Here is a 27,342-nt window from a genome sequence, read left to right as displayed (position 1 = left end):
GCGTACAAGAGGAGCACTTCCGTCAGACGCACGCACTTCCGGCCTCCTGGAGCCAATGAAGGCGCGGTCGCGGGTGTTACCCTCATTAGCATCCGGGCTGCGGAACGTCTCTCGGAGGGCTCGGGCCCGTCCGCCCTGAGGAGGGGCTGAGTCCCCTCCCCGAGCTCTTGAAAAACCCGCCTGTGGTGGAGTCAGCTCAGGACTGCTTAGGGTCTTTGAGGGTCAGGTACAACTGTCCCTGAAGCTAGGTCACATTCAAGTTTGGAACAGGGAGTCTTGCCCCTTCATTCTTTCTGTTTCTCTCTGTGGAACCGAAAACCTCGGTAAATTTGCCTTTGGAACAGGTGAGTTCACCCTGGAAAAAAAAAATCCTTTTCTAGAGGCTTCTTGGGCTTGGCGGGGCACTTCTCTTTTTTCTGAAATCCTTAATTTCCAAATCTATAAAAGACTAGATCCACGTTCCTGGAAGCGGGACACTCGAGTGAGTGGAGACTTGAGAAGGAGACTGCTAGCTGTTGGCAACAGTCTACAAGTTACCCAGAAATTAGGTGGAAACCATTTTCAGATGTTCCCAGCCCATCTCCTTGAAGTCATTAGTCCACAAGACGACATCAGGGTTTCCGGCGAAATTGTTTCTCAGATGTTGTCTTTAAAGTTAATTCTATTTCAGCTGCCCAGGACAAACTTCCAAGATTACTGTAGAACTCCACCAGAATGAATTATTTGTCCAATCATAGAATTTCTTAATTTATCACCGTAAATTGTTTCTCAGAGTTACAATTTGCATGTGAAACCACTTTTCTAAGTCCAACTTAGAGAAGACTGTTGACACACCAGTTGGAATGGTTCCAATAGCCTATCTTGCAAAACGCTTCAGATTCACAGAATTTCCTTTGTAAAAGTAAGTGGCTGTCATGTTAATATAATTAGCTCTAATTTTTGACATGTGAATATGTGTGGAAGTGTCAACGTTTTTGTGTAATATCGAACTCTCAGTGACAAATAGTTAGGGCCAGTGCCACACAAAACAAAACGGGAAAATATACTTCTTTCATCATTTGAAGAACTTGCTGAATAAACATTTTCTCACTGTGTTCATCCCCTAATTTTGATGATGATAATAAGGTGTTCTATTTAGGCATTTATGTTGGTTTTAGTGTGTACAGTCTTAGAAGTGGTGGAGGAAAGGCCTCACCATAACGTGCGTTGTATTTGCCAGCTGTTTCTCGGTGACAATCTGATTCAGCGGTTCTATGCTGAGAGTATTCTTACATACCTTTGAGTTCTGTTTAGAGCTAATGGATAATGAAAATGTATTCCTAGTGCATAGACAAGAGAAATTGGTTTGGGTTCCAGTTCTCAAACAAAAATAGAATCCAAGCCTGGAGGGGGAATAGGGAGGGAAGAGAAGATGTTGGGAAAAGAGGAATGAATATTAGGTAGGTAGTCACAGGAGAGAGCATTGGGGAAGATGCTCAGAACTGGGAGTCATAACTGGAAAACCAGATAAATACTACTTGGCAGCTGGCAAGGTTTAGGACACCTCAACTTGGACTTGGGATGGGAGTCCAGAGAGCACTAGTTGCTCCAACTAGGTAGGGAAAATGCAGGGGCAGATGAAACTTGAGTGGCTAATAAGAAGTACCATGAGCCAAAGGCGCTCTGAATGCGTGGACCTCTTTCTGATGTCTACCAGTAGATAACGTACCATTGTAAATCTTGTGTAACGGTTAAGAGCATGAACTTTTAGAGTCAAGGTTGTTACACAAGCTGTGAGATCTTGAGCAAGTTAATCAACCTCTTTCAGCTTAAGTTTCCTCATGTGTTAGGAAGAAAAAAAGAGATAATAACAGTACCTACTTCGTTGTAAGGATCACATGAGTTCTTAGTATATTGCTTGGCAGGAAGAACTCAATGAATGTTACTGTTATAGTTGTCACCATCGTTATAGTTACATTAGCATAACTGGATATTTATTTATGAGAAACAAGTCCATCCAAAGAGAATGTATTGCCATTCAGTGAAGAGCACAGGAGAGAAAATAAGGATTCCATAGCAGGAACCCTGAAGCTTTCTGCCCTTCTGTTGTCAGTTTCCCCCACCCCAGGCAACCACTGATCTGTCTTCTGTCATTATAGATTAAATTCTTTTCTAGAATTTCATATAACTGGAATCATATAGCATGTTCTTTTTTGTATCTGGCTTCTTTCACTCAAAATAACGTCTCTGAGATTCATCCATGTTATTTGTATCAGTAGTTTCTTCCTTTTTATTGCTCAGTAGTATTCCATTATTTGAGTGTAATAATAATAAACTTCATTCATTCATTCATTTCTTGATTAACATTTGAGTTATTTCCAGCTTTTGGCTATTACGTATAAAGCCAAACCATACAATTCTTTGTGTAGACGTATGTTTTCATTTCTCCCCATTATTTTTAAGCTATCCTCTTAGTTTGTACCTAAAATCCTTTCTTTGTGGCCTCCTTAAGGACCTTTCTCCATCAATTATTAGCTTTCTTGCAGGTTCTGTGGCTTCCTAATTGTGTTTTTCCCTCAACCAACCAACATTCTAATTCTATTCTTCAAAAAAAACTCAAATCAAATAAACAGCCTTCTTTTAACCATGATATCCCCTTTAAGGTAGTCTTTAGTGTCTCTGGGTTTTACTGCCAGGTTCTAGTCTCTCTCTTTTTCTGTCTACCTACTAGATCTCCCTACTCGGATGTCCTGTCTATACCTCAAGTTCAGCAGCACCTTTAAAACCGTAGTGTGTCTCTTTATGCCTTCCCTCCATACCTCCCAACCTGTGCGTCCCCTAATAATCTCTTTGTTGACTCTCGGCACACCATCTAAGTGGTCACTTAAGTCAGAAATCTCCCTTCACCTCCTTCCCTCCTCCATTCACTCAGCTCATCTACTTGTAAACCCTTGACACCATCCCTCCTGTTATTACCCTTCATTATCTCTCACCTGGACCAGTGGAGCTTTACAAACTTTAAGAATGCATACAAATCACCTGGGGATCTTGTTAAGATGCAAATTTTGATTCAGTAGACCTAGGGTAGGGCCGGTGGTTGTGTATTTCTAACCGATTCCCCGGTGATGCCCACACTGCTGTTACTTTCTGTCTCACTCACTCTCTTGGTAATGTCATCCAGTCTCACGACTTTAAATACCATCTATATGCAGATGACCCCAAATCTAGTAAATCTCTCGTCCTGTCCCCTGAACTGGGCTCTGTTCTGTGTTACCTACTTAACCCCACTATTTGCATATTTAATAGACATCCCAAACTTAACTTCTTTATAAACTGAACTACTGATCTTCTCCCCTAAACCTATTCCATGGCCATCTTTCTCTTCTCAATTAAAGGTAACTCTAGTTTTTTAGTTGCTTAAGCCAAAACTTTTTGGATTCATTCTTGACTCCTCTTTCTGTCGCAGCACACATTCCATCCATCAGCAAATCACATTGGCTCTACCTTTATAATATATCTAGAATCAAATGACTTCTCACCACTTCCGCTGCTACCACCCTGGTCCATGTCAGCATCAGCTCTTACCCAGGTTACAGCAGTAGCTTCGTATCTGGTCTCCTTTCTTCCACCCTATTTCCCACTACATTCTGTTGTCAGCTTTAGCAGCCAGAGAGATCCTTTGAAAATATGTTTGGTCATGTCACTCCTCTGCTCAGAACCCTGCAGTGGCTCCCTTTTACCGCTGATGACATCTACCAATACTCCTTCCCTCTGTTAACTCCTGCTCAGCCCTTCTGATCTTGCTGGAGACCCTGGAACAGGACAGGCATGCTTCTGCCTCAGGGCTTTTGCATTGTTTCCTTTGCTTAGAACATTTTTCCTTCAGGTGTCTGCATGGCTCACTCCCTTGTCTCCTTTAATTCTTTGCTCAAATGTCACATGGTGAGACCTTTCCTGACCACCCTATTTAGAATTCCAACACTCCTTATCCTCTTGCCTTGCTTTGTTTTACTCATAGCCCCATTATTTAATATGCCATTATACGTATGTATTTTTTAAAAATAAATTTTTTATTTGTTTGTTTTTATTTTTGGCTGTTCGGTCTTCGTTGCTGCGTGCGGGCTTTCTCTAGTTGCGGTGAGCGGTGGCTTCTCTTGTTGCGGAGCACGGGCTCTAGGCACGTGGGCTTCAGTAGTTGTGGCTCACGGGCTCAGTAGTTGTGGCTCACGGGCCCTAGAGCGCAGGCTCGGTAGTTGTGGCGCACAGGCTTCATTGCTCACGGCATGTGGGATCTTCCCGGACCAGGGCTCAACCCTGCGTACCTTAGAAAAAATTATAGTAAAGTAGAAAAAGGAAGAGAATTCTTTGTGGAATTTTTTGACCTTTCTCCAATGAAATGTTTAACTATGACATATGTCTAATTAGGAATTCCATTTTTACATATCTTTATTTTTAATATAAGTAGAAAATATATATTGAAGACTAATGGTATATTGAATATACCCAAGCTTTCAGATTAGATGAGCATTTAGAAATTCAATATTTAATTCAATGCAATTAGTAATTAGAAAGTTTTCACTTCTAGGGTTTAGCAGCTGTGGAAAAAGTAGGGTGAAGACTAACTTTAAATTTGTTTTTTAAATTTTAAATGGAGAGTAGTGGGCTTCCCTGGTGCCACAGTGGTTAAGAATCCGCCTGCCAACGCAGGGGACACGGGTTCGAGCCCTGGTCCAGGAAGATCCCACAAGCCGCCAAGCGACTAAGCCCGTGCGCCACAACTACTGAGCCTGCGCTCTAGAGCCCCTGACCCACATCTACTGAAGCCCACACACCTAGAGCCCATGCTCCACAACAAGAGAAGCCACCACAATGATAAGCCCGCGCACCGCAATGAAGAGTAGCCCCCACTCGCCACAACTAGAGAAAGCCCGCGGGCAGCAACGAAGACCCAACGCAGCCAAAAATAAATAAATAAATAAATAAATAAATTTATTTTTTTAAAAAATGGAGAGTAGTGAATGTCAAACATCAAATATTTTTTTTCTTATAGTAAATTTAATGAGTGTAATGCTTAATGTTTTTATTTTCTCAAACTTCCTTTGACATTCTCCCAGAAAGTTGCTCATAGGTGCACATGCCCAGCATTTTGCTTACAAATTCAGAGACTTTGTACCTCTGAAGCCCAGGTCCCAGGTTGAGAACCGCTAAAACAAAGCATCCCCCACGAAGTTGCTCAGCAAGTTTTCCACTCGGAGCGAACATGGGTTATAGCAGAAAGTGTTGTCAGTCTGTGAGGGACGATTGCTGATCATGGCTGTCTAAGTTATGAGGGGCTAAAAAATAACAGTTTTAGAATTTTATACTTTTCACCTGTGTGGAGAAAGAGCATGCTTTGTGTTTCATACGATATCGATAGCATAAAATAAATGTTTCTTAATGAAATGAACTCTGGTGACATGGTTTTGGAGGAAATGATAAAAGCATAAAAGTGCATGAAAATTCAGTTTTATAGGTTATGGGTTAAGGTGCTGGTTAAATTATGCTTCGAGTTATGCTTATCAATTAAGAAACAGAATTTCGTTTTCCGGTGTTATGTTAAGAATGTTGCATAATTTCAAGGCACAGAAGTACCAAGCAGGGACTTCCCTGGTGGCGCAGTGGGTTAGACTCCACGCTCCCAATGCTGGGGGCCTGGGTTCGATCCCTGGTCAGGGAACTAGGTCCCACATGCATACTGCAACTAAGAGTTCACATGCCACAACTAAGGGACCCATGTGCCACAACTAAGGAGCCCTGGAGCCACAACTAAGGAGCACATGTGCTGCAACTAAGGAGCCCGCGAGCCTGCCTGCTGCAACTAAGACCCGGAGCAACCAAATGAATAAATGAATAAATTAATTAATTTTAAAAAAAAGAAGTACCAAGCAGGCTTGGTCTTAAGAAGCAGCCTCTTGCATTTAGAAAGAGTCAGTTAAAAATTTCCAACTAGTGAAAAATGGTTGGATTCTGTATGTATTTTGAAGGTGGAGCCATTAGGACTTCCTGATGGGGTGTGGGGAAAGAAAAACAATGCATTTAGGATGATTTGAGGCACTTGACTGTAGCAGCTCGAAGGATGGGGTTGTCATCAGCTGAGATCTTCAAGTAGATCAGGTTTGGGGGTGAGGGGCAAGATAGTTCAGAAAAAAAGAAACTTCTGATAAAAATCCTATCTTGAGATAAGTTGACATTCATCTGACATGTTAATATTTGGTTAATGAGGTCTAGAGAATGTAAAAGGCTGTGTTATTTTTAGTTTCTGTTAACCATAGTAATAGAATTATTTCAGGGGATTTCACTGTTAACCTATAAGTTACTTGCATTTCTAACTCCTAAGTTTTAGTGCTATGTCTGGAATGTGGAAGGTGCTCAGAAAATGTCAGTGTGGTGGATGGATAGTGTGTTGGTGGGTAACTTCCCCTGCAGCAAGTATCACCTGAACAGAGAAGCAGATGGAAAACAATCATTCCCATTTGTGAAGATCTGTGTCTGTCATAGATGTGTTGGGAGATGTTTGTATTAAACTTGTTCCTTCTGCCAAGAGATACTGTTCTTCCCCTCAAGAAATGGCATTATCTCCACTTACTAAAGACTTTGAGAGCATCTGTGAGTATCTAGCTCCTACTTAAAATCCCTCAGAATCTGTGCATACACACAGAACAAGTCAAAAGACAAAGCATCATGCAGGTCAGTTGGCTATTTTCTCTAGACAGCAGTTGACTGTCATGATGCAAGAGATTGGTGTAGCCCAGGTAGGGGAGATCGTGATGATTTTTACTCTAAAATCTCCCACTGCACTTTTAAAGAAGTGATAGATTGACCTTGTTCAAATATACAGTCTGGATCACTGTGTTCTTTTGAAACTAGACCTTTGTTCATTACTGAGATCTATATTTTTCTTTTTCCTTCTCAATACTTTTATAGCGGCCATCCAGCTGATGCTACTAACTTCATTGAAACAGAAAAGGAGGTTCAGAAAGTCAAAGTACTAATGATCTTGAAAGTATCTAATAGGAGATCCTTACTGGGGCTGAATTTGGTTGTGATGTCGACCCAGTGATTTTGGTTGAACGATTCCTTTTTATCCATTGTCAGTGCTCATTAATGTTGTCACCTGACAAATTTCTTCCCAGTGACTGGTTTTGATGTGCTTCTTGTTCTCGTGGCTCTGATGTTCAGCTGACCACTTCATCTAGGAGTAGCAGGGTGGAGATGGTCACGTGTTTGCTGGCAGTAGTCAGATGACAAGGCTGCTGGAAAAGGCTCAACCTGCCAAGACATGTGTCTAAGGCAGGGGACCAGCAGGGCTCAAATGTCACCTTCAGACTGTTGATTTAGCATCTGGCCTTGGACAGGTTACACTGGCTAGCCAAGTCAGCCCCAGGCTTGAGCAAAGCACTGTAGAATAAAGAATGGGATCTAATTAAATGGAGTGGAAATAATGTGAGAAGGATGGCTTTTTATATCCCATTCTAACCCTCTCTGCTTTTTCTTTGCTTTTAAAACTCTGTAGCTTCTTGGAGCTCCTGCTTTAAGAGGAGCTATACATTCCCCTTGCAATGTAACAATCCTAGCTGAGCATTTACTTCCCTTGAAGGACTGGTAAGCCTTTAAATAGGTACGGGTTACTTGGGAAGTTTTTGCTTACCTGTAGAAACCACGCTGCTTACTGAAAGCATCACAGACAAGTAGTAAAGTTCAGGAGTCATTTTTTCCTATATTTGGGAGGAAGAAAGCACTGTTAGGAATACTTGTCTTTTAATTGCAATACGTATTTTAAATGTTTTTGCTGAAAGGATTTAAACAAAGGCACCAACTTAGCAGGAGATGGAAAGCTTGCTGCTCAATGTGCCAACCCCGTCCAGCAGTTCCTTCCACTGTTGATTAATGTCTTAACTTTTTTTTTTTAAATTCTAGTAAAGCAGACTTCACCCCACAAAAAGAAAAATCTCTCATGGAATTTTTAAACGTTCCCTGTTGAAATGTTTTAACTGTGATGTGTCTACTTAGGAGTTCTATCTCTCCATCTCTATTCTTAGTGTAAGTAGAAAATAAATGTTGAAGACTAATGGTGCATTGTATATAGCCAAGCTTTCAGGTTAAGATGAGCCTTTGGAAATTCAGTATTTACAAACGTACACAGTCGGTTGCCAAAAATGTTAACACTACGGTGCAGACTCCTTCACTGAAGGACCCCACCCCAAATACAGAAAACATCCTCTTCAGTGCCTGTGGGACCGGTTCCATGTGAGTAAGCAGCACGGTAAAACCTAAAAGGACAGCAGAACGGCATCAGTTTACTGGGTTGAATTATCTCAGAAATATATTCCTTTTTTTTTTTTATTGAAGTATAGTTGATTTACAATGTCTTGTTAATTTCTACTGTACAGCAAAGTGAGTCAGTTATACATATATTTGTTTCATGTTCTTTTCCATTATGGTTTTTTTTTTATTAATTTATTTTTATTATTTATTTATTTATTTTTGGCTGTGTTGGGTCTTTGTTGCTGCGCGCGGGCTTTCTCTAGTTGCGGCGAGCGGGGGAGCTACTCTTCATTGCGGTGCGCGGGCTTCTCATTGCGGTGGCTTCTCTTGTTGCGGAGCACGGGCTCTAGGCGAGCGGGCTTCCGTAGTTGTGGCACGTGGGCTCAGTAGTTATGGCTCGTGGGCTCTAGAGCGCAGGCTCAGTAGTTGTGGCGCACGGGCTTAGTTGCTCCGCGGCATGTGGAATCTTCCTGGACCAGGGCTCGAACCCGTGTCCCCTGCATTGGCAGGCGGATTCTTAACCACTGGACCACCAGGGAAGTCCGTCCATTATGGTTTATCACAGGATATTGATTATAGTTCCTTGTTGTTGATCCATCCTATATGTAATAGTTTGCATCTGCTAATCCCAAACTCCCAATCCTTCCCTCCCCCACTCCCCCTTCTTCTTGGCAACCACAAGTCTGTCCTGTATGTCTGTGAGTCTGTTTCTGTTTTGTAGATATACTCATTTGTGTCGTATTTTAGATTCCACATATAAGTGATATCATATAGTATTTGTCTTTCTTTTTCTGGCTTACCTCGCTTAGTATGATAATCTCTAGGTCCATCCATGTTGCTGCAAAATGGCATTATTTCATTCAGAAATGTATTGTTGAATGCAGACCCTAAATAGAAGGTGTTTCCTCGTGTATCTACTGTGGAACAAAAGTGCTCAAAACCTAGCCAGGCTAAGGTTTTCCTTTGATCGAGGTCATGTGCTTACTATCGGCAATGCTAGTGATAATAACTGTGACAGTTTTTTTTTTTAATTCCCCTATTATTTCATTTAAACCTTACAGCAAAACTGTGAAGCAGGTATTTTTATCTCCATTTTAGAAATGAGGGCAAGGAAGGTCAGAGAGAAGAAGTAGCTCCTGCTGTTGTGGGATGACTGTTTGGCCTCCCACCAGGGAATTCTCTGGAGACTCTTTCTAGAACCATGTTAGGGCACCCAATAACTTTTTTCATTCTATAAAAATTTAGACATAGTCTTAATTTAAAGTACACATCACTCTTAAAAGTACATACAAAGGAAAATATAACTAAAATATATTAGTTTAAGGTATTCCTAAAACTTCAGCACATTTCAGAGTCCAACTCTTCTGTATCATTTTTTGACTTCAATTAGTTGGGGTCCCTGTTTTCTACCTATATCATCTCCTTAGTAACTATTTATTGAATGAGTGGATAAATCTGATATTTTTATAACTGTAAAGAATTTTATAACATCAAAACAAAACACTAGTATTTAATTTAATTTGGGTTCATATTCAAGTTGTAGGATGACTAAAAGAGATACTAAGGAACTTTTTCAGAATTCACTTCAGGGACTTCCCTGGCGGTCCAGTGGTTAAGATTCTGCTCTTCCACTGCAGTGGGGCACGGGTTCGATCCCTGGTTGGGGAACTAAGATCCCTCATGTCGTGCGGCATGGCCAAAAACCAAAAGCAAAAAAAGAATTCCCTTCACCTGAATTCTAAATGTGAATTTCTTCTTAGGTTTCAGTCTTTGAGCTCTTGAAGAGCAAGAAGTCCTATCTTACCCGTTTTTATTCTAGTAGTGTCTGGCAAATAGTAGACACTTAATAAGTGCTTGACAGAATGACTGCACACTTACCAATTGTGAAGAAAGTAAAGATGATATTACCAACCAGGTTGGTGAGGAGAGGTTGACTGCAGTATCGAGAAGATCTGGGCCTAAAAATCAATACCCTGGGTCATACATTAATTGATTACTTATTAGAAGAAATCCACGCTGTTAATGTAACACCAGAAGGCACTGACCCTTGAATTCTAATTGTGGCATTAGGTTCATTTGGCTCCAGGCAACTCACTCCTCTTAACCTTGGTTCCTTTACTGTGACTGCAAATTAATTAATGCTAGCATTAATAAAATTATTATTAAGAGTTATTAATATCTTAATTGGTGGACAAATAATGTTTACCATTTTTCTAATTCATGTTAATTTGATATTTTGGTGAAAAAACATTTTGTGGAAATTCTGGCCTTCTGGAGTAAGGAAATATGCCCTACCACACACAAACCTCTTATAGTAGAAGCTGGCAAGTTTGAATTAGGCTAATTGCAAGGAGTGTCACGGTTTCCATTCCTTCCCCATCACTTAAGTTTTCAGATTTTTTTTTAGAATTTTCACGTTTTTAGAACTGCAGTTTATTTTGAATGTATCAAATTGCATTTGCCTCGTTTGCCCGAAAAAGGTATTAACTGACTTTTTCGGCCAAAACTAATTTCCAACATAGAATCTGAAATAACAGATCAAGTCATAATCTGGTTGAGTGTGCCTGTGTCACCCTCAGCCTTGCAGACGTTAGCTAATGCTAGGCTGTTGGGACTGCTCTCTAGGGAATTCATAAATTGAAACGTCGGTGCTCTCATTGTTTCCCATTTGACGACTTCTTATGCTAGAAGAAATAACTGTTGATTAAAAGTTAAACTCAATCTGCCCAAATCCCAGCTCTCCTCACTGTACTGAGATTTTTGACTCTTCAAAGAGGTGAAGCAGGTGACTACCATTGATAATAGGGGCAAAACAATGGGGCAGGCTGCAATTAAACACGTAACAGGAATGGCAGAGGGCACCCGAACCATCTCCACAGGTAAGACGTGCATGCTGAGCTGCCAGGGGAGGGGGCTGGCTGGAGAAGGAACTTACCTCAGCAGAACATAGAACTGGAGGGTCAGAATGGTGATCCCAAACAGGAACACTGTCGCTTGGCTGCATGGGACACAGTGAGTTACATTATACATTACTTTTTTTTTTTTTTTTTTTTATACATTACTTTTTTAGTGATAAAATGCCTTCAAGAAACCAAATTCAAGTTCTGTTTCATGATAATGTTACATCAAACCACAGAAATAAAAGTTTTAAACATAGCAAAGATGAACTGAGATCCATCCCATTACAGCAAAATTATGTCTAATAATACTTCAGTAAGAATAATAGTTACCATATATTGAGCTCCTACTATATCACTGTGATTACTGGTCTCTAAGGAATCTTGAGAACCTTGGTTTCTTGTTTATTTGTTTATTTATTTAGTTATTTATTTGTGGCTGTGCTGGGTCTTAGTTGCGGCATGTGAGATCTTTAGTTGCAGCGTGTGAACTCTTAGTTGCAGCATGTGGGATCTAGTTCCCTGACCAGGATCGAACCTGGGCACCCTGCATTGGGAGCATGGAGCCTTAGCCACTGGACCACCAGGGAAGTCCCTGAGAACCTTCGTTTCTTTACCATGGCTGTAAGTTAATGCCATAAGACAACCCACAAGCAATAGTAAGAATTATTAATATTCATAATTAGTAGACAAATGTGTCACATTTTTTATTCACTTTCTCATTTAATATGCACACAATCCTATGAAATGGGACTGTGGTTTCCCATTTTATAAATGAGGAAACTGAGGCTCAGAAGCATTAAATGTCTAGTCTGAGGGCAAACACCTAGTAGTAGTGAGCAATAGAGCTACAGCAGAGGGAGAGCTACAGCATGGTTAGGACGCTATGGCCCTGTACTGTGCTCGCTCTCCCTCCAGCCAGGTGGTTCACACTGAGTGAGTTAACATACCTACCACAACTTACATAACCAAATGAGGTCTGTGGTTGCTGCTCAATTTTGAAATTCTTTTGAGATTACACGTACATAGTTTCCACACATACAGGAAAATCTTCTTCCTTAACTAATAGTTCTATCTTGTCACTGTAAACTGTTATTCACCTTCATTATTTTATTAATTGGATTTAGCACTGAATGACTTTAGGGTATTTGTAGAAATTAAATCTCCCCTCCAAAGACAAAGATTTACCCCCAGTGAAGGTACTCAAAACAAAAAGCAATTTCAAAATATACCCCCAGACTAAAGCAATGGCACATTGTTAGAACTAGAATATGGTTACATGTTTAAGGTTACTATTTTAAAAGGAATAGTGTCCCTTTAGAGGTGTAAATCTGAGACGTTGTCAAGTCAGTTGCATTAACAGTCGGTCAAAATAGATTTAATTATATTGAGCATTCTGAAGTGTGACAAGAGAAGCCAAACAGTTTTTTTTTTAAGCTAATGTTTTAAAAACTGACTTAATGTTTACAAAATGTTTCATTAATGTTTACACATCAATGTTTTTGAAACTTAAAGTCAGTGATTTTAAAGTTGAAAGTAAATTTTACTTCAACCTCAGGACAGCCTCAGGAAGCAATGAACTTTTTGCCACAGTGGGCTGGGGAGGGACACTTACAGCCTGAGCTGATGAGATCTTGGCAGCCAGCAGTGCAAGCGATAGGCTGTGTGAGCCAGACAGAAATGAATCATGGTGGCCCTGGTCCTTGAGCACCTGCAGCAAGGCAAGGAAGACCCAGAGCAGTCCCGTTAGAGCTTCCAAACCTCTTCTACACTCATTCTTCACCTGCCGAGGCCCCCTTCCCTCCACACGAACCCTTCGGGGATACGGAGGAAGTACTCTCCAATGGAGAGGGTCAGATCCTTGTTCTTTGAAAGCCACTCTAAGCTATGATAGATAGAAGCTCGCTGTAACCTAATTCTTCTATGGCTTTGAGGATCTAAAGTCTAAAGCTGGCTGTGTTAACAGTGAATTAATAGAACTGAGCTGGATATTTGAGACAGGTCATGAATGTGAAAAGAGAGAAAGCTTCCTTTAAGCTGAGAGATCAGCTTCCCCCAGCCCTTTCCCCACCCCTTCCCTTGGGGAGGACCTGGAAACCTGAGCTCACCCCCAAGGTCAGGGAGGGGCTTCAAGCTCTTTGTTCCATCCTTCCCTGCACAGCCAGCAGCTCCCTAGGGGATCTGTACCTCCTGCTCTCAAGCTTTCTGTTCTTCCAGCTCACAGCTTAGTCTCCCTGGGGAGTGGCACCTGAAACTTGAGGTGGGTGGGGTTGGAACTGACGCTGGACTCCAGCTGAATCAAGCCCCTCCACCACGGTCCTTGAGAGCATGCTCAGTAGCTGGCCAGATACCCTGATTTCCCTGTGGGCCCAGGGCCACCCCATAATACCACAGGTACTTTGCATGGGAATTGGGGGGCAGATAAGGAGTGGAAGGGGGGGAAGAAGCCCCAAGTGAATCCTGGTATCATCCTTGGGGTGATAATTGAAAGGTAGGACATTTAAATCACTCTAACCAGTGAACTCATTTTTTTAATGCTGTGTGGAGCATTATTGACCCTTCTCTCCTTTATTTCCTATTAACAATTAGCAGTGTCCCTGTGATCCCTGCCACTGTTTGGAGTAGACCTCAAGTATTTATTGAATAAATGTTTCCTAATTTCCATTCCCACTGACTGTACTTAAATTGAAGCTTTCATTACTTTGTAACTGGCCTTCCTATCTTGTTTTGCCCCTTCCAATTAATCCAATAGCATCACCATCATCAGTATTATCACTTTCCTCACAAATAACAGCTACCATTTATTTTAACACTGCACCAGGCACTTTCATCAGCACTTTGCCGTATCATATCATGATCTCTATTTTACAGATGAGGAAACTTAAGACACAGAATTAAGTGGTCAGGTCAAGATCATACAACCATATAAGGATTTTAAACACTCATGTCACCTTATTTTTCTAGAGCATTGTTTTTCTAGAGCCCTGTTGTCACTCCATTGCTCAGAAACCTTCGAAGTTTCCTGTTGTCTAAGGAACTGAAGTTCACATTCCGCAACTCCTCAGCCAGAAGGGCTCATTTCCAATCTACACAGCTCCAATTTATCTCGAATTTTTCTTTTTTGGTGAGAGAGAACCTAGGAGTCAGGAAACCTAAATTCTAGCCCTGGTTCTGCCACTCACTAACTTTGTCTCATGCGAGCATAAAATCTGAGCAAAAGTAAGTTGGTCAAACTAGCAATTGGGTCTGAACACAATTGGGCTACAAATAAATGGTCCTGATACAGGTCTTTTGAGTGTCGGCAAGACTTACAGGTACACAGTGAGATGTTTTATAGCCTTAATTTCCAACTCATTCTCAACTTATTATTTCTTCGAGATGTTTGTAATAGTGAAAAATTAGATAAATCTAAATGACCAATGATAGACGGCTAACTGGAAAAACTAAATATCTAACAATAGATTATTATTTGGAACAAACTAAATGTCTTTGGCCATTTTTTGTTCTTTTATGGTGAGAATTAAATTATAATGTGCATGAAAAGTAGTTTGTAAGTTAGAAAGTATCATATAAATGTTAGTTTCCTTTTTTCTTTTTTTGGCCGTGCCATGCGGCTTGTGGGATCGTAGTTCCCTGACCAGGGATTGAACCCATGCCCTTGGCAGTGAGAGGTCAGAGTCCTAACCACTGGACCGCCAGGGAATTCCCAAATGTTGGTTTCTTTATTGTCATTCGTTATGTTTCAACTTTAATTATAAAAATACTTCAAGCTCTGCAGGTGATTCCCTAAAAGTTCCCAAAACACTTTGAGCAATTTGGCATCCAGGGAACTCCTGAAAGTATTTTATTTATTGATAGTTAATAGGGAGTGTTTATTAAAGAAATAATTAGAACTGAGTGCTTTGAGTTGGAGATGGGTTCACTGAGTCACAGCACAATGAATGAAAAAGACCCCCACTATGACACATCATTATGGCATTTCAGAGCATTGGGGATAAAAAGAACATGCTTCAGATCTTCCAAAAAGACAAAGCAGGTTACATGGAAAGGAACAAGAATCAGAATAGCACCAGACTTTCAACAGCAGTGTTCGGTGCCAGAAAACAATGAAGAATGCATTCATAATTTTAAAAGAAAATTCCAGCCTAGAATTCTCTCAGTTAAGGAAGAATAAAGACAGATTTATTTTATCTCCCATTTGCCCTTTATTATGAAGCTATTTGAGGATATGCTCCAGAAAAATTAGGAAGTAAAACAAGAAAGACAATGACATGGTTCTAAGAAATAGGGGATCTCCCTTAGGAGAGAGATGAAATGTCATATTTCAGAATGACAGATGCACAATGGGTTAGAGATTTTCAGCCCAGATTAGAGAAAGAATTTCAGGAAAAAAGCCTCCATGAAAAAACAGATTCAGTAGAGTAATAATAGTTGATTGAACCATTTGAAGTTGATTTTTTTTGAAGATCAAAAAGAGTTGAGGGACTTCCCTGGTGGCGCAGTGGTTAAGAATCCACCTGCCAATGCAGGGGACACGGGTTCAATCCCTGGCCCGGGAAGATCCCATATGCCACGGAGCACCTAAGCCCGTGTGCCACAACTCCTGAGCCTGTGCTCTAGAGCCCGTGAGCCACAACTACTGAAGCCTCTGCGCCTAGAGCCTGTGCTCCGCAACAAGAGAAGCCACAGCAACGAGAAGCCCGTGCACCGCAACGAAGAGTAGCCCCCGCTCGCTGCAACTAGAGAAAGCCCGCACGTAGCAATGAAGACCCAACGCAGCCAAAAATAAATAAATAAATAATTTTTTTAAAAAAGGAGTTGAATTACAGCAACATGATACGCAACATAAATAATTGCTATATTCATAGTGTGTTCGTTACTTGCCAAAAGCAGCTTTATGTAGCATATGTGTATTGTCTCATTTAATTCTCACAATAATCATGAGGTAGGTAATATTATTTTCTCTGTTTTAAGACAGAAAAACTGGGGCAAAAGGAAGGTTAGGCTAGGGTTAGGTTGCCCAAGGTCATCCAGCTCATGTAAGTATTGGAGCTGTGGTTTGAACCTGGACAGCCTGATTTCAGAGCAGGGGTTCGTAACTGTTACGCTGTATAGGCAGGAGGTTGGAGGATACTTTTTTGTGGACGCTGACCCGTCCCAGGAGAAAGACCTGTAATACAGCCAAGTTACCGTACAATGAAGCCCACTGTGCAAAAGCCCTACCTACCCACTTAGAACTTCCTATCAGCTCTTCGAAGGAAATTTAAAATATATCATTAATACTGGTAGAGAAATAAGAGAGCGTAATGCATTGGTGAAGCAAGAACAGAATACCATAAAAAGGAACATTCAGAGGACAAAGGTCTAAAAAATTGAGTATTGGGAATTCCCTGGCAGTCCAGTGGTTAGGACTCAGCATGTTCACTGACGAGGGCCCAGGTTCGATTCCTCGTCGGGGAACTAAGATACTGAAAGCCTCGAGATGTGGCCAAAAAAAAAAAAAACACTGAGTATAATAGCAGAAATGAAAACCTCAATAGGTGGATTGGAGGATGAATTTGAGGATATTTAGAAATTAGAGCATGAAGGTAAGAGATGGAAAAGAGAAGAGAAAGGATAAGAAAATTGGAAGACCAGTCCCGGTGCTTCAGCTCTAACTCTCAGGCATTTCCAAAGAGAACAGAGAAAATGGAAGGTAGAAAATCATCTGTGAAATAACTCAAGGACATTTTATAGAACTGCAGGTTATGAGTTCTGAGATTGAAAGGGCCTGCTCAGGGCCCAGCACAATAGATGAAAATAGAGCCACACTAGAGGACATCACTGTAAAATTTCAGAACATTTGCGGACAGAGATCTCGTAAGCTTCAAGGGAGAGATAATATAAGCCACGTTAAGAGGATCAGAATTACTGGAAGTGACTTTGGATTTCTCACTGTTAGCACTGAAGTCTAGAAGCAATGCCTTCAGAATTGTGGGAGAAGGTGATTTTCAACATAGACTAGAGATTCTCTTTCTCTCTCTCCCCGCCTATACATAATCTATGAGGATTAACTCTCATACACCCTCACAACTCTCTCCCAAACTTCCCAAATGTATAGCCTGAGGGTAATGGGGGTGTATGAGCTAATCTTCTTTGATCATGAGAGAAAGTAAATAGACACTCTTTGCATAAATTAAGAAATAGCATTATAAGCACATAATATAGAATTACAATAGATTCGACCAGAAGAAATAGCTGAAAAAGTTAAAAGTGGTCGCCTCTTAGGGATTTGGTTGGAGGGGTTGGTGGGTGAGATATGGCCAATGACTGTTGCTTCCATTATGGGCCTTTTGTCACCCTATGATTTCAAATCTATATACGTGAATTCGTGTAATTAAAAAATTTTTTTTTTAATTTATTTATTTTTTGGCTGCGTTGGGTCTTCATTGCTGCCCACGGGCTTTCTATAGTTGCAGTGAGCGGGGGCTACTCTAAGTTGTGGTGCGCGGGCTTCTCATTGTGGTGGCTTCTCTTGTTGCGGAGCACGGGCTCTAGGTGCGTGGGCTTCAGTAGTTGCGGCACGTGGGCTCAGTAGTTGTGGTTCGTGGGCTCTAGGCACGTGGACTTAAGTAGTTGCGGCACACAGGTTCAGTAGTTGTGGCTCACGGGCTCTAGAGCGCAGACTCAGTAGTTGTGGCGCACGGGCTTAGTTGCTCTACGGCATGTGGGATCCTCCCAGACCAGGGCTCGAACCTGCATTGGCAGGCGGATTCTTAACCGCTGCGCCACCAGGGAAGCCCTAATAAAAAATTTTTAATAAAATTTTAAAATCAGTTGATTTGCATTACTTCATTAGGGTTATGGAAGGATCAAATGGAATAATTGATATGAAAAAGAGTTTGTCTGTTGTAAACTGTTGTTCCGTTGAAAGTGATAATATGACCATGTTGACTAAGAGGCAAAATACGGTTTTGAAGGATGGGTTGTTGCGGAGTTATATTTGGTGGATGATAATGTCATTGTATCTGTTAACCACGGCCACAATAGTGCAGTCGCAAAACAAACATTCTCTTTGCTCATGAGTCTAGGCTCAGCTTGTGGGTTCGCTGATCTGATCCAGCCTCAGCTGATCTCACCTGGACTTGCTCGTGCATCTAAGCAGATTGTCTGGGGTTTGGATGGTCTAGGATGGCCTCAACCACATAGCTGATGGTTAGCTGTCTGTCAGCAGGAGCTCTGTCCTGCAAGTTCTGTCATCCTCCGGCAGGCTAGCCTGGGTTTGTTTTCATGTCAGGGGCAGGAGTCCAAAAGAGAGTGGGAGTGTACAACACCTCGAAGGCCTAGGCTCAGAATGGGAACACCTTCCCATGTGCCACATTGTTTGGGCCAAAGCAAGTCACAAAGGGTACGAAGGAGGTTCCATCCCTTTATGGTAAGAGCTGCAAATTCACATTGAAAAGGAAGGGTGGAGAAAAGGGGCCATTTTTGCAATTCACCCAGCATAGTCACTGAAGCCAACTATTTATTCCACCTATTTGGAATGAGAACATGGAAAGACATCAAAGACCTGTAACTGAACTTACTTTCTTTTTCCTTTGTAGACAATAAGAGAGATGTCAGAGTTTTCCATTTAGATCGACAATTTCAAATTCTCAGCATGGAAAACTCAGAGAAGACAGAAGTGGTTCTCCTTGCTTGTGGTTCCTTTAATCCTATCACCAATATGCACCTCAGGCTGTTTGAGCTGGCCAAGGACTACATGAATGGAACAGGTAGGAACAGTAACCAAAAGCAATGATGGGGTTCAGGATGCACTACCCTACAATACAGCACTTTGGCATATTGGATATTTTAAGCGGAAGGACTTTGATAAAACAGCAGAAGCAGGAAGGTCACTCTGACCTCCTCCCTCCACCCCTCTTCCCTGAAGCAGATCGTAAAACGTTCATGTGAGAGGTGCTTTCCCTAAACCAGGAGAAAAGGAGCATCCTTATCTCTGAAGACAAAGGGAATTCAAACAAACATTCTTTGCTAAATTCCCCTGAGTTTTCTACACTTACCTTGTACTCTTTGCCCTATCATATTTCGCCATGACTGTCTACCCTTCATCCAACCTAGCATAAAAATACAGTAAGTCCCCTATATAGAACAAGTTCCGTTCCAAGAGTGAGTTCATAAGCCCAATTTGTTTGTAAGTTCAACAGAGTTAGCCTAGGTACCCAACTAGCACAATCGGCTATATAGTACTGTACTGTAATAGGTTTATAATACTTTTCACACAAATAATACATAAAAAACAAGCAAACACAAAAAAATAAAACATTTTTAATCTTACAGTACAGTACCTTGAAAAGTACAGTAGTACAGTACAACAGCTGGTATACAGGGGCTGGCATCAAGTGAACAGGCAAGAAGAGTTACTGACTCGAGGAGGGAGAGGAGGTGGGAGATGGTAGAGCTGAAGGATGGTCAGCAATAGGAGGTGGAGAGCAAGCTGCAATTTCACTCACACCTGACATTGATGGCACAGGTTCTGGTTCCTTGGTTCCTTGTTGGATTCAATTCCATCTACCGTCTTGAGAAAACAATCCAGTGATGTCTGGGTAGTAGCTCTTTTTTTCTCATCGTAGATGACATGGTAGCACTGGATTGCATTCTGAACGGCTGCCGCAAGCTTCATGTACCGTTCTATGTTCGGGTCCTGTGCCTCAAAAACTAACAGTGCCGCCTCAAATAAAGAAAATCCCCTTGCCATTTCCTGCGTCGTGAATCTCTTCAGTTCTTCAGTTACTTCTTCTTCCTCTTGTCTCTCTTCATCCTTTCTGTGGGCCTCCAATTCCATCACAGCTTCATTAGTAAGCTCCTTGTGTTGCACAGCAAGGAGTTCAGTGAAGTCGTCCTCTTGCAAATCTAGCTATAAATAAAGATACTATACTACTGTACCCTTACAGTACTCTACAGTAAAGTACACAAAAGCACAACCACTTGTAGAGGATGCGGTGCACGTGACAATGTACACCAGACATGTTAACTAACATGTGACTGGACATGCGAACACATGTTTGCATCTTTGAAAGTTCGCAACTCGAAGGTTCATATGTAGGGGACTTACTGTACTTAGGTTTAACTGTTTCTTGGAGTCTTCATTTCCTTATGAAGGCTCCCGTGTCTCATAATAAATCTTACATTAAGTAAATTTGTATGCTTTTCTCCTGTTAATCTATCTTTGTCAGTTTCACACCCCGCCAGGGACCCTAAGAGGGTCGAGGAAAACTTTTTCTCCCCTACATACACACAGATTTATTTTGTTTTGTTACATAAGTGATCATGCTGTGTGCTGATAGGTGGATGGGTGTCCAAACTCAATAATAATCAGGGAACTAAAATAAAAAATGAGATATATTCTGCCCATCACATTGACACAAGTTTTTAAACTTGATAATGTCAAATATCAGGTGTTGGGAAGGAATGGGCTCTTGCGTATACAAATAGATAAAGGCTTTTTACAAGGCAGTTTGGCAATATCAATCAAAATTTAAACTGCTGAGGAATGGGGAGTCAGTGTTTGATGGGTACAAAAATTTCACTTGGGGAAGTTGAAAGAGTTCTGGAGGTGGACGGTGGTGATGGTCGTACAACATGTCACAGTACTGTACACTTAAAATAGCTTAAATGGTAAATTTTATGTATATTTTACCACAATTAAAAATAAATAAATAAACCTGAATCCCTGTGAAAAAAGGAGGAGGGGGAGGAAATCTGTGATTATGAAACCATATTGATGATATTTCCTGTGCATAAAATCTAATTTATAATACCTCATATCAAATCTAATTCTTTACCCAGGAAAATATGAGGTTATCAAAGGCATAATTTCTCCCGTTGGCGATGCATATAAGAAGAAAGGACTCATCTCTGCCCATCACCGAGTTATCATGGCAGAACTCGCCACCAGGAACTCAAAATGGTTGGAAGTTGATACATGGGAAAGTCTTCAACAGGATTGGATAGAGACTGCCACGGTGCTAAGGTATTCATGGTGCAGTCAGCTTTGCCGTGCCATTCCTGTGTGAGGTTATCACACGGTAACAGGACATGGGTGGTGCTCAGCCTTTATGGCTGTCACTGTGTTTTGAGATGTTTGCACGCTTGTTAACTGTATATCCCTGTTAAAGAATAGAGGAAGCACACCTGGCCTGTCTATGCCCCAAGTGAGAAAGGTAAAGTTGTAAGATGATGTTACTGTGGTCAGTCTTCTTAAGTATAAAAGAGAGAGGCAGGTAATTTAAGGAAGAGAAGCCGTGATGCTTGATCACAGAGAGAGCTGGTTTTGGGAGCTGCTTCCCTGACAGCATATGGGGGTTGTCACAAATCGCCGTGCTCAGAACTCTGAAACAGCTCCAGTTTAAGGGTTCAGAAACCAGAGTGAGTAACATCTAATGATTACTGAATGTTCTCTTGAGTATAAAACACCAGGACTTTCGGAAAAACCTGTCTAATGTCTATTCTTAGAGTTCGAACCTTCTGGTTCTAACCATATCAGTTAGGGTTACGATAGGAAATAGAAACCCCTCTGAGCATTTTAAGCAGAAAGGGATTTTAGGTGCTCATGCAGAAATGTTGAAAGGGCTGGAGGAGTAGAAGTGGTGGCTTGTTTCAAGGTCATGCCTCCTTAGCTGCAGTTGGAGTTCAGGAAACTGTTCCTGCTTCTGCCAACGATGCTGCTCTTGAACTGTCCCAGTCTATAGCGTCTGGCCACCACGCTGACATGGTAAGAGATTACTTGTCGGGGTCCAGTATATACTTGTTTGGTTTTTTTGTTTGTTTGTTTTTTTAATATTTTTTATAGGAATTTTTTAAAATTAATTTATTATTTATTTATTTGTTTTTGGGTGTGTTGGGTCTTTGTTTCTGTGCAAGGGCTTTCTCTAGTTGTGGTGAGTGGGGGCCACTCTTCATCGCGGTGCGCGGGCCTCTCACTGTCGTGGCCTCTCTTGTTGCGGAGCATAGGCTCCAGACGCGCAGGCTCAGTAGTTGTGGCTCACGGGTCTAATTGCTCCGCGGCACGCGGGATCTTCCCAGACCAGGGCTCAAACCCGTGTCCCCTGCACTGGCAGGCAGATTCTCAACCACTGTGCCACCAGGGAAGCCCTACTTGTTTGTTTTTTATGTATTATTTGTGTGAAAAGTATTATAAACCTATTACAGTACAGTACTATATAGCCGATTGTGTTAGCTGGGTACCTAGGCTAACTTTGTTGGACTTACGAACAACAAAGTCCAACTTTGTTGGACTTACGAACGTGCTCTCGGAACAGACCTCATTGGTATTTAGGGGACTTACTTTCTGTAATCAATGTTAACGCTTGTTTTTATGACACAGACACATACAGCTTAGAATAGTAATAGCTACCATTTGCTGTGCTCCCAGGATTTTCCTTGCTTTCCATTCTTGACAGCCAGAGCCCAGGGCTGCCATATCCTGGCCAGCATCCGTTCTGACCCAGCAGTACTATGTATTCGAAGGCATCCATTCTGAGTAGTTGGGCATTGTCTGTACCTGTGGTTAAATGTGTTTAATAGCTCCCAACCTTTAACATTGCGTCAGAGGCTCTTAGGCATCTCCAGAGGGATGACATTTCAGTTGAGCATTGTGAGAAAGAGAAATGTTCTGTTGCTTTGTTGCTTTATAGACACCACCAAGAGAAGCTGGAGGCCAGTAGCTGTGACCACCAGCAGGACTCCCCTGTACTGGAAAGGCCTGGACGGAAGCGGAAGTGGGCTGAACAAAGACAAGATTTTAGTCAAAAGAAATCACTAGAGCAAACAAAAACAAAAGGTCTGTGTGTTTTGCCAGGACTTACCAATGATAGCTGATAAGACTCTAGGGCTGAGCAAGCCCCCCTTGTATTTACTTTCCTATTCAATATGTGTGGGTGCCTGGAAAATGCCCCTTGTTCGTTTTCTCTTCTTTTTTTTTTTTCCCTTTGGCTGCACTGCACAGCTTGCAGGATCTCAGTTCCCCGACCAGGGATTGAACTCAGGCCATGGCAGTGGAAGCCCGGAATCCTAACCACCAGGCCACCAGGGAACTCCCCACCCCTTGTTAGTTTTATGATGGGAGGAAGGGAGAGTGAGAGGCACCCTGAGCTTATTTCTCCTGCAGGAGGTAGACCTTAACTTTTGAGGGATCCTGGATCTCTTTTTAGAGAATCTAAATCTGATAGAAACTATGACCCCTCTAGCCAGAAGAACACACATACACATTCATTTTGATGCAGGGAGTTATTAAAAAGGCAAACCCTGGGACTTCCTTGGTGGCGCAGTGGTTAAGACTCCGCACTCCTAATGCAGGGGGCCTGGGTTCGATCCCTGGTCCGGGAACTAGATCCCAGATGCATGCTGCAACTAAGAGTTTGGATGCCACAACGAAGGAGCCTGCAAGCTGCAGCTAAGGAGCCCACCTGCCACAACTAAGACCCAACACAACCAAATAAATAAATAAATAAAAAATTTTTTTTTTAAAAAAAAGGCAAACCCTGAAGCTCTGTTTTCTTCTTCTTCCCAGGTGTGCCAAAGGTGAAGTTGCTGTGTGGAGCAGATTTCTTGGAGTCTTTTGGTGTGCCCAATCTGTGGAAGCGTGAGGATATCACCAAAATCGTGGGAGACTATGGGCTTATATGTATTACTCGGGCTGGAAATGATGCTCAGAAATTCATCTATGAATCCGACGTGCTGTGGAAACACCAGAACAACATTCACCTGGTGAATGAGTGGATCACCAATGACATCTCATCCACAAAGATCCGGCGAGCCCTCAGAAGAGGACAGAGCATTCGCTACTTGGTACCAGACCTTGTCCAGGAATATATTGCGAAGCATAGTTTGTATAGCTCCGAGAGTGAGGAGAGGAATGTTGGGGTGATCCTAGCTCCTTTGCAGAGAAAAACTGCAGAAGCTGACACATAAGAAATTCTCCAGCATGGTATTGTGGACTTCCCTTTTGGGAATTTGAAACAGTGTGGGTGTTAGTAAATGAGGGAAGGAATTGTGATCCTCTTTAATAAATTAAAGTTTAAAAGGTTGGTAAAAATCAGTAGTAATTTAAAATCAGGTTTATCTTTTTATCAGAAGTTACTAAGATGAATGATTTCAATTTTTTTTTTTTTAGGAATATACAAATCCCTTTATCTTTAAAACAAGAGATTAGTAGCAGAGCTAATTGTAGAAAAACATTATAGAAGAGCATTCAATATACAAATCCTTTTATCTTTATATTATTTTTTTTATAAATTTATTTTATTTATTTATCTTTGGCTGCATTTTGGCTGCGTTGGGTCTTCGTTGCTGTGCACGGGCTTTCTCTAGCTGCATCGAGCCAGGCCTGCTCTTCGTTGAGGTGCGCAGGCTTCTCATTGCGGTGGCTTCTCTTGTTGCAGAGCAGGGGCTCTAGGCGCGCGGGCTTCGGTAGTTGTGGCACGTGGGCTTCAGTAGTTGTGGCTTGCGGGCTCTAGAGCGTAGGCTTCAGTAGTTGTGGCGCACGGGCTTAGTTGCTCCGTGGCATGTGGGATCTTCCCGGGCCAGGGCTCGAACCCGTGTCCCCTGCATTGGTAGGCGGATTCTTTTTTTTTTTTTTTTTTTTATAAAAAAGTTTTACCTGATCTTTATTACCAGGATAACATGAAATAAAAAGCTCTTAAGCATTTATACACAGAAAAAAATCAATAGGGAGACTGGTAGGACTCAGTATCCGTAGTAGCTAAAATAGGAAAAGGCCAGGGACTTTATCAATGGAGTCGTAAAACAGACTTAGCCAAAACTGCAAGCTAGGCAACAAGCAGTTTCACTTCAGAGACTTTATTGCAGGGCCCCAGTTTCCTTATCTGAAAATAAATGATTATAAGTAACAGTTATCTGAAGGGAGAATTCTGGGAGAATTAAACTATCCCCTACAAGACCCAATGAGCATACTTAGGTATTAAGACCTGATTGCTTAGGGTGTGAAAGTTCACAGCACAGTCTACTCCAGGACCTTCCTTAAAGGTTTAAAAACCTCAAACAAAAGTTCTTAATACAAGAACCAATGTTTAAAGCATAAAATCCTTACTTGGAGTGTTCAGCCCAGTTGATTATCAAAAGCTATTTATAAAATGCTTCAATACTGATGATATTAAAACTACCAAAACTCTGTAATGATCACAGAGATTTGGCCTCCCAGGTTAGAGTCCAAAGTCATTCTGACTCCTGATAACATTGCAGAGATGTCAGTCAGATGCTTCTTAACCTAACAATGTGGCATCTGCTGTCTATGTTTTCCGTCAATCATAATCTCCAACCATCTTCTTAATGTGTGACAATTTGCTCTTCAACTGCTTGCAGTAATTCCTCTTACTTTTGTAATCTGCAGATCCCTTAACTTGTTTCAGTCTATTGTATTCAGCAGCAGCAGCCATGTACTCTTCACTTTCTTCTCTATAGTCATCCAGTTCTTTACTGATCTCATCAAGTTCTGCTTGTAAGCTCTTGTATTCCTGCAGGCCAGTGTCAAAATTCCTCTTGCAGAGTTGTCTTTGTTGATCTGAAGTGATGGGTGGATATTCCCTGATCAGTCCTCCTCCAGCTCATCGCAGGACTCGCCACCCGTCGTGTAGTCTGTTTCATAGTGGTGTTGCTCTGATCTCCTCGACTTTCCTCGGTAGGCGGATTCTTAACCACTGCGCCACCAGGGAAGTCCCCCCTTTATCTTTAAAACAAGAGATTAGTAGCAGAACTAATTGTAGAAGAACATTGTAGAAGAACATTCAATCAAACTAACTACAAAAAGAATTCAGAAAAGACATCCTGGCTTTACCACAGAAAGAGAAGTAAAGTATGAAAAGTAAAGAGACCATTTAAGATCCTAATTTTAGTTACGAAAGGAATGAACATTTTATGCATGCCTTTCTTCCTGGGCAGCCCTCACTCAGGGTGGCCAAAGAATTCTTAAAATAGTGATCTTGTTGCCAACAGACACATGAAAGAATGCTCAACATCATTAATCATTAGAGAAATGCAAATCAAAACTACAATGAGATATCATCTCACACCGGTCAGATTGGCCATGATCAAAAAATCTAGAAACAGTAAATGCTGGAGAGGGTGTGGAGGAAAGGGAACACTCTTGCACTGTTGGTGGGAATGTAAATTGATACAGCCACTATGGAGAACAGTATGGAGGTTCCTTAAAAAACTACAAATAGAATTACCATACGACCCAGCAATCCCACTACTGGGCATATACCCTGAGAAAACCATAGTTCAAAAAGAGTCATGTACCAAAATGTTCATTGCAGCTCTATTTACAATAGCCAGGACATGGAAGCAACCTAAGTGTCCATCATCGGATGAATGGATAAAGAAGATGTGGCACATATATACACTGGAATATTACTCAGCCATAAAAAGAAATGAAATGGAGGTATTTGTAATGAGGTGGATGGAGTTAGAGTCTGTCATACAGAGTGAAGTAAGTCAGAAAGAGAAAAACAAATACAGTATGCTAACACATGTATATGAAATCTAAGGGAAAAAAAAAAAAAGGCCATGAAGAACCTAGTGGCAAGACGGGAATAAAGACACAGACCTGCTAGAGAATGGACTTGAGGATATGGGGAGGGGGAAGGGTGAGATGTGACAGGGTGAGAGAGTGTCATGGACATATATACACTACCAAATGTACAATAGATAGCTAGTGGGAAGCAGCCGCATAGCACAGGGAGATCAGGTTTGTGACCACCTAGAGGGGTGGGATGGGGAGGGTGGGAGGGAGGGAGATGCAAGAGGGAAGAGATATGGGAACATATGTATATGTATAACTGATTCACTTTGTTATAAAGCAGAAACTAACACACCATTGTAAAGCAATTATACTTCAATAAAGATGTTTAAAAAAAAAAAATAGTGATCTTGTAAAATGCATCACTGATCAGTCATCTCCAGCTGTGCAAAATACCGGCTGTGAAGTCCTGGCAGAAACTACGCCAGTAGTTGGTTCTCTCCGGCACACATCAGAAGGCCAGTGAAGCTTTGCTAGGCACGCTTGCCTGAAGCCCCACCTGTAGAGGCAGGGGGACGGGTCCGAGCCCTGGAATGTTTAGAACGGTACACGGGTGTTTCTGATGCCCATGAGAGGCAGGGAGCC

At 41.6% G+C, this 27,342-nt stretch overlaps 1 protein-coding gene across 2 annotated transcripts; it reads left to right on the top strand.

The window, feature by feature from the left end:
* The first annotated feature begins 105 nt into the window (after positions 1 to 105).
* Positions 106 to 26,932, top strand: NMNAT1 (nicotinamide nucleotide adenylyltransferase 1). Of its 2 annotated transcripts, XM_061185000.1 has the most exons (6): positions 106 to 344; positions 11,163 to 11,295; positions 18,764 to 18,934; positions 21,009 to 21,192; positions 22,856 to 23,001; positions 23,731 to 26,932. In XM_061185000.1, the coding sequence occupies exons 2-6, from the start codon at positions 11,286 to 11,288 to the stop codon at positions 24,129 to 24,131; spliced, it is 912 nt and encodes a 303-aa protein (XP_061040983.1). In that variant the 5' UTR covers positions 106 to 344; positions 11,163 to 11,285; the 3' UTR covers positions 24,132 to 26,932. The 2 variants fall into 2 exon arrangements, with proteins under 2 accessions (XP_061040983.1, XP_061040985.1); XM_061185002.1 differs by lacking the exon at positions 11,163 to 11,295.
* Positions 26,933 to 27,342: the final 410 nt, after the last annotated feature.

The sequence above is a fragment of the Eubalaena glacialis genome, chromosome 3, assembly GCF_028564815.1.
Source record: "Eubalaena glacialis isolate mEubGla1 chromosome 3, mEubGla1.1.hap2.+ XY, whole genome shotgun sequence".
In the NCBI taxonomy this organism is placed as follows: Eukaryota; Metazoa; Chordata; class Mammalia; order Artiodactyla; family Balaenidae; genus Eubalaena; species Eubalaena glacialis.
Note: the sequence above shows the minus strand (reverse complement) of the source record. Positions and strands in the feature narration are given on the sequence as shown.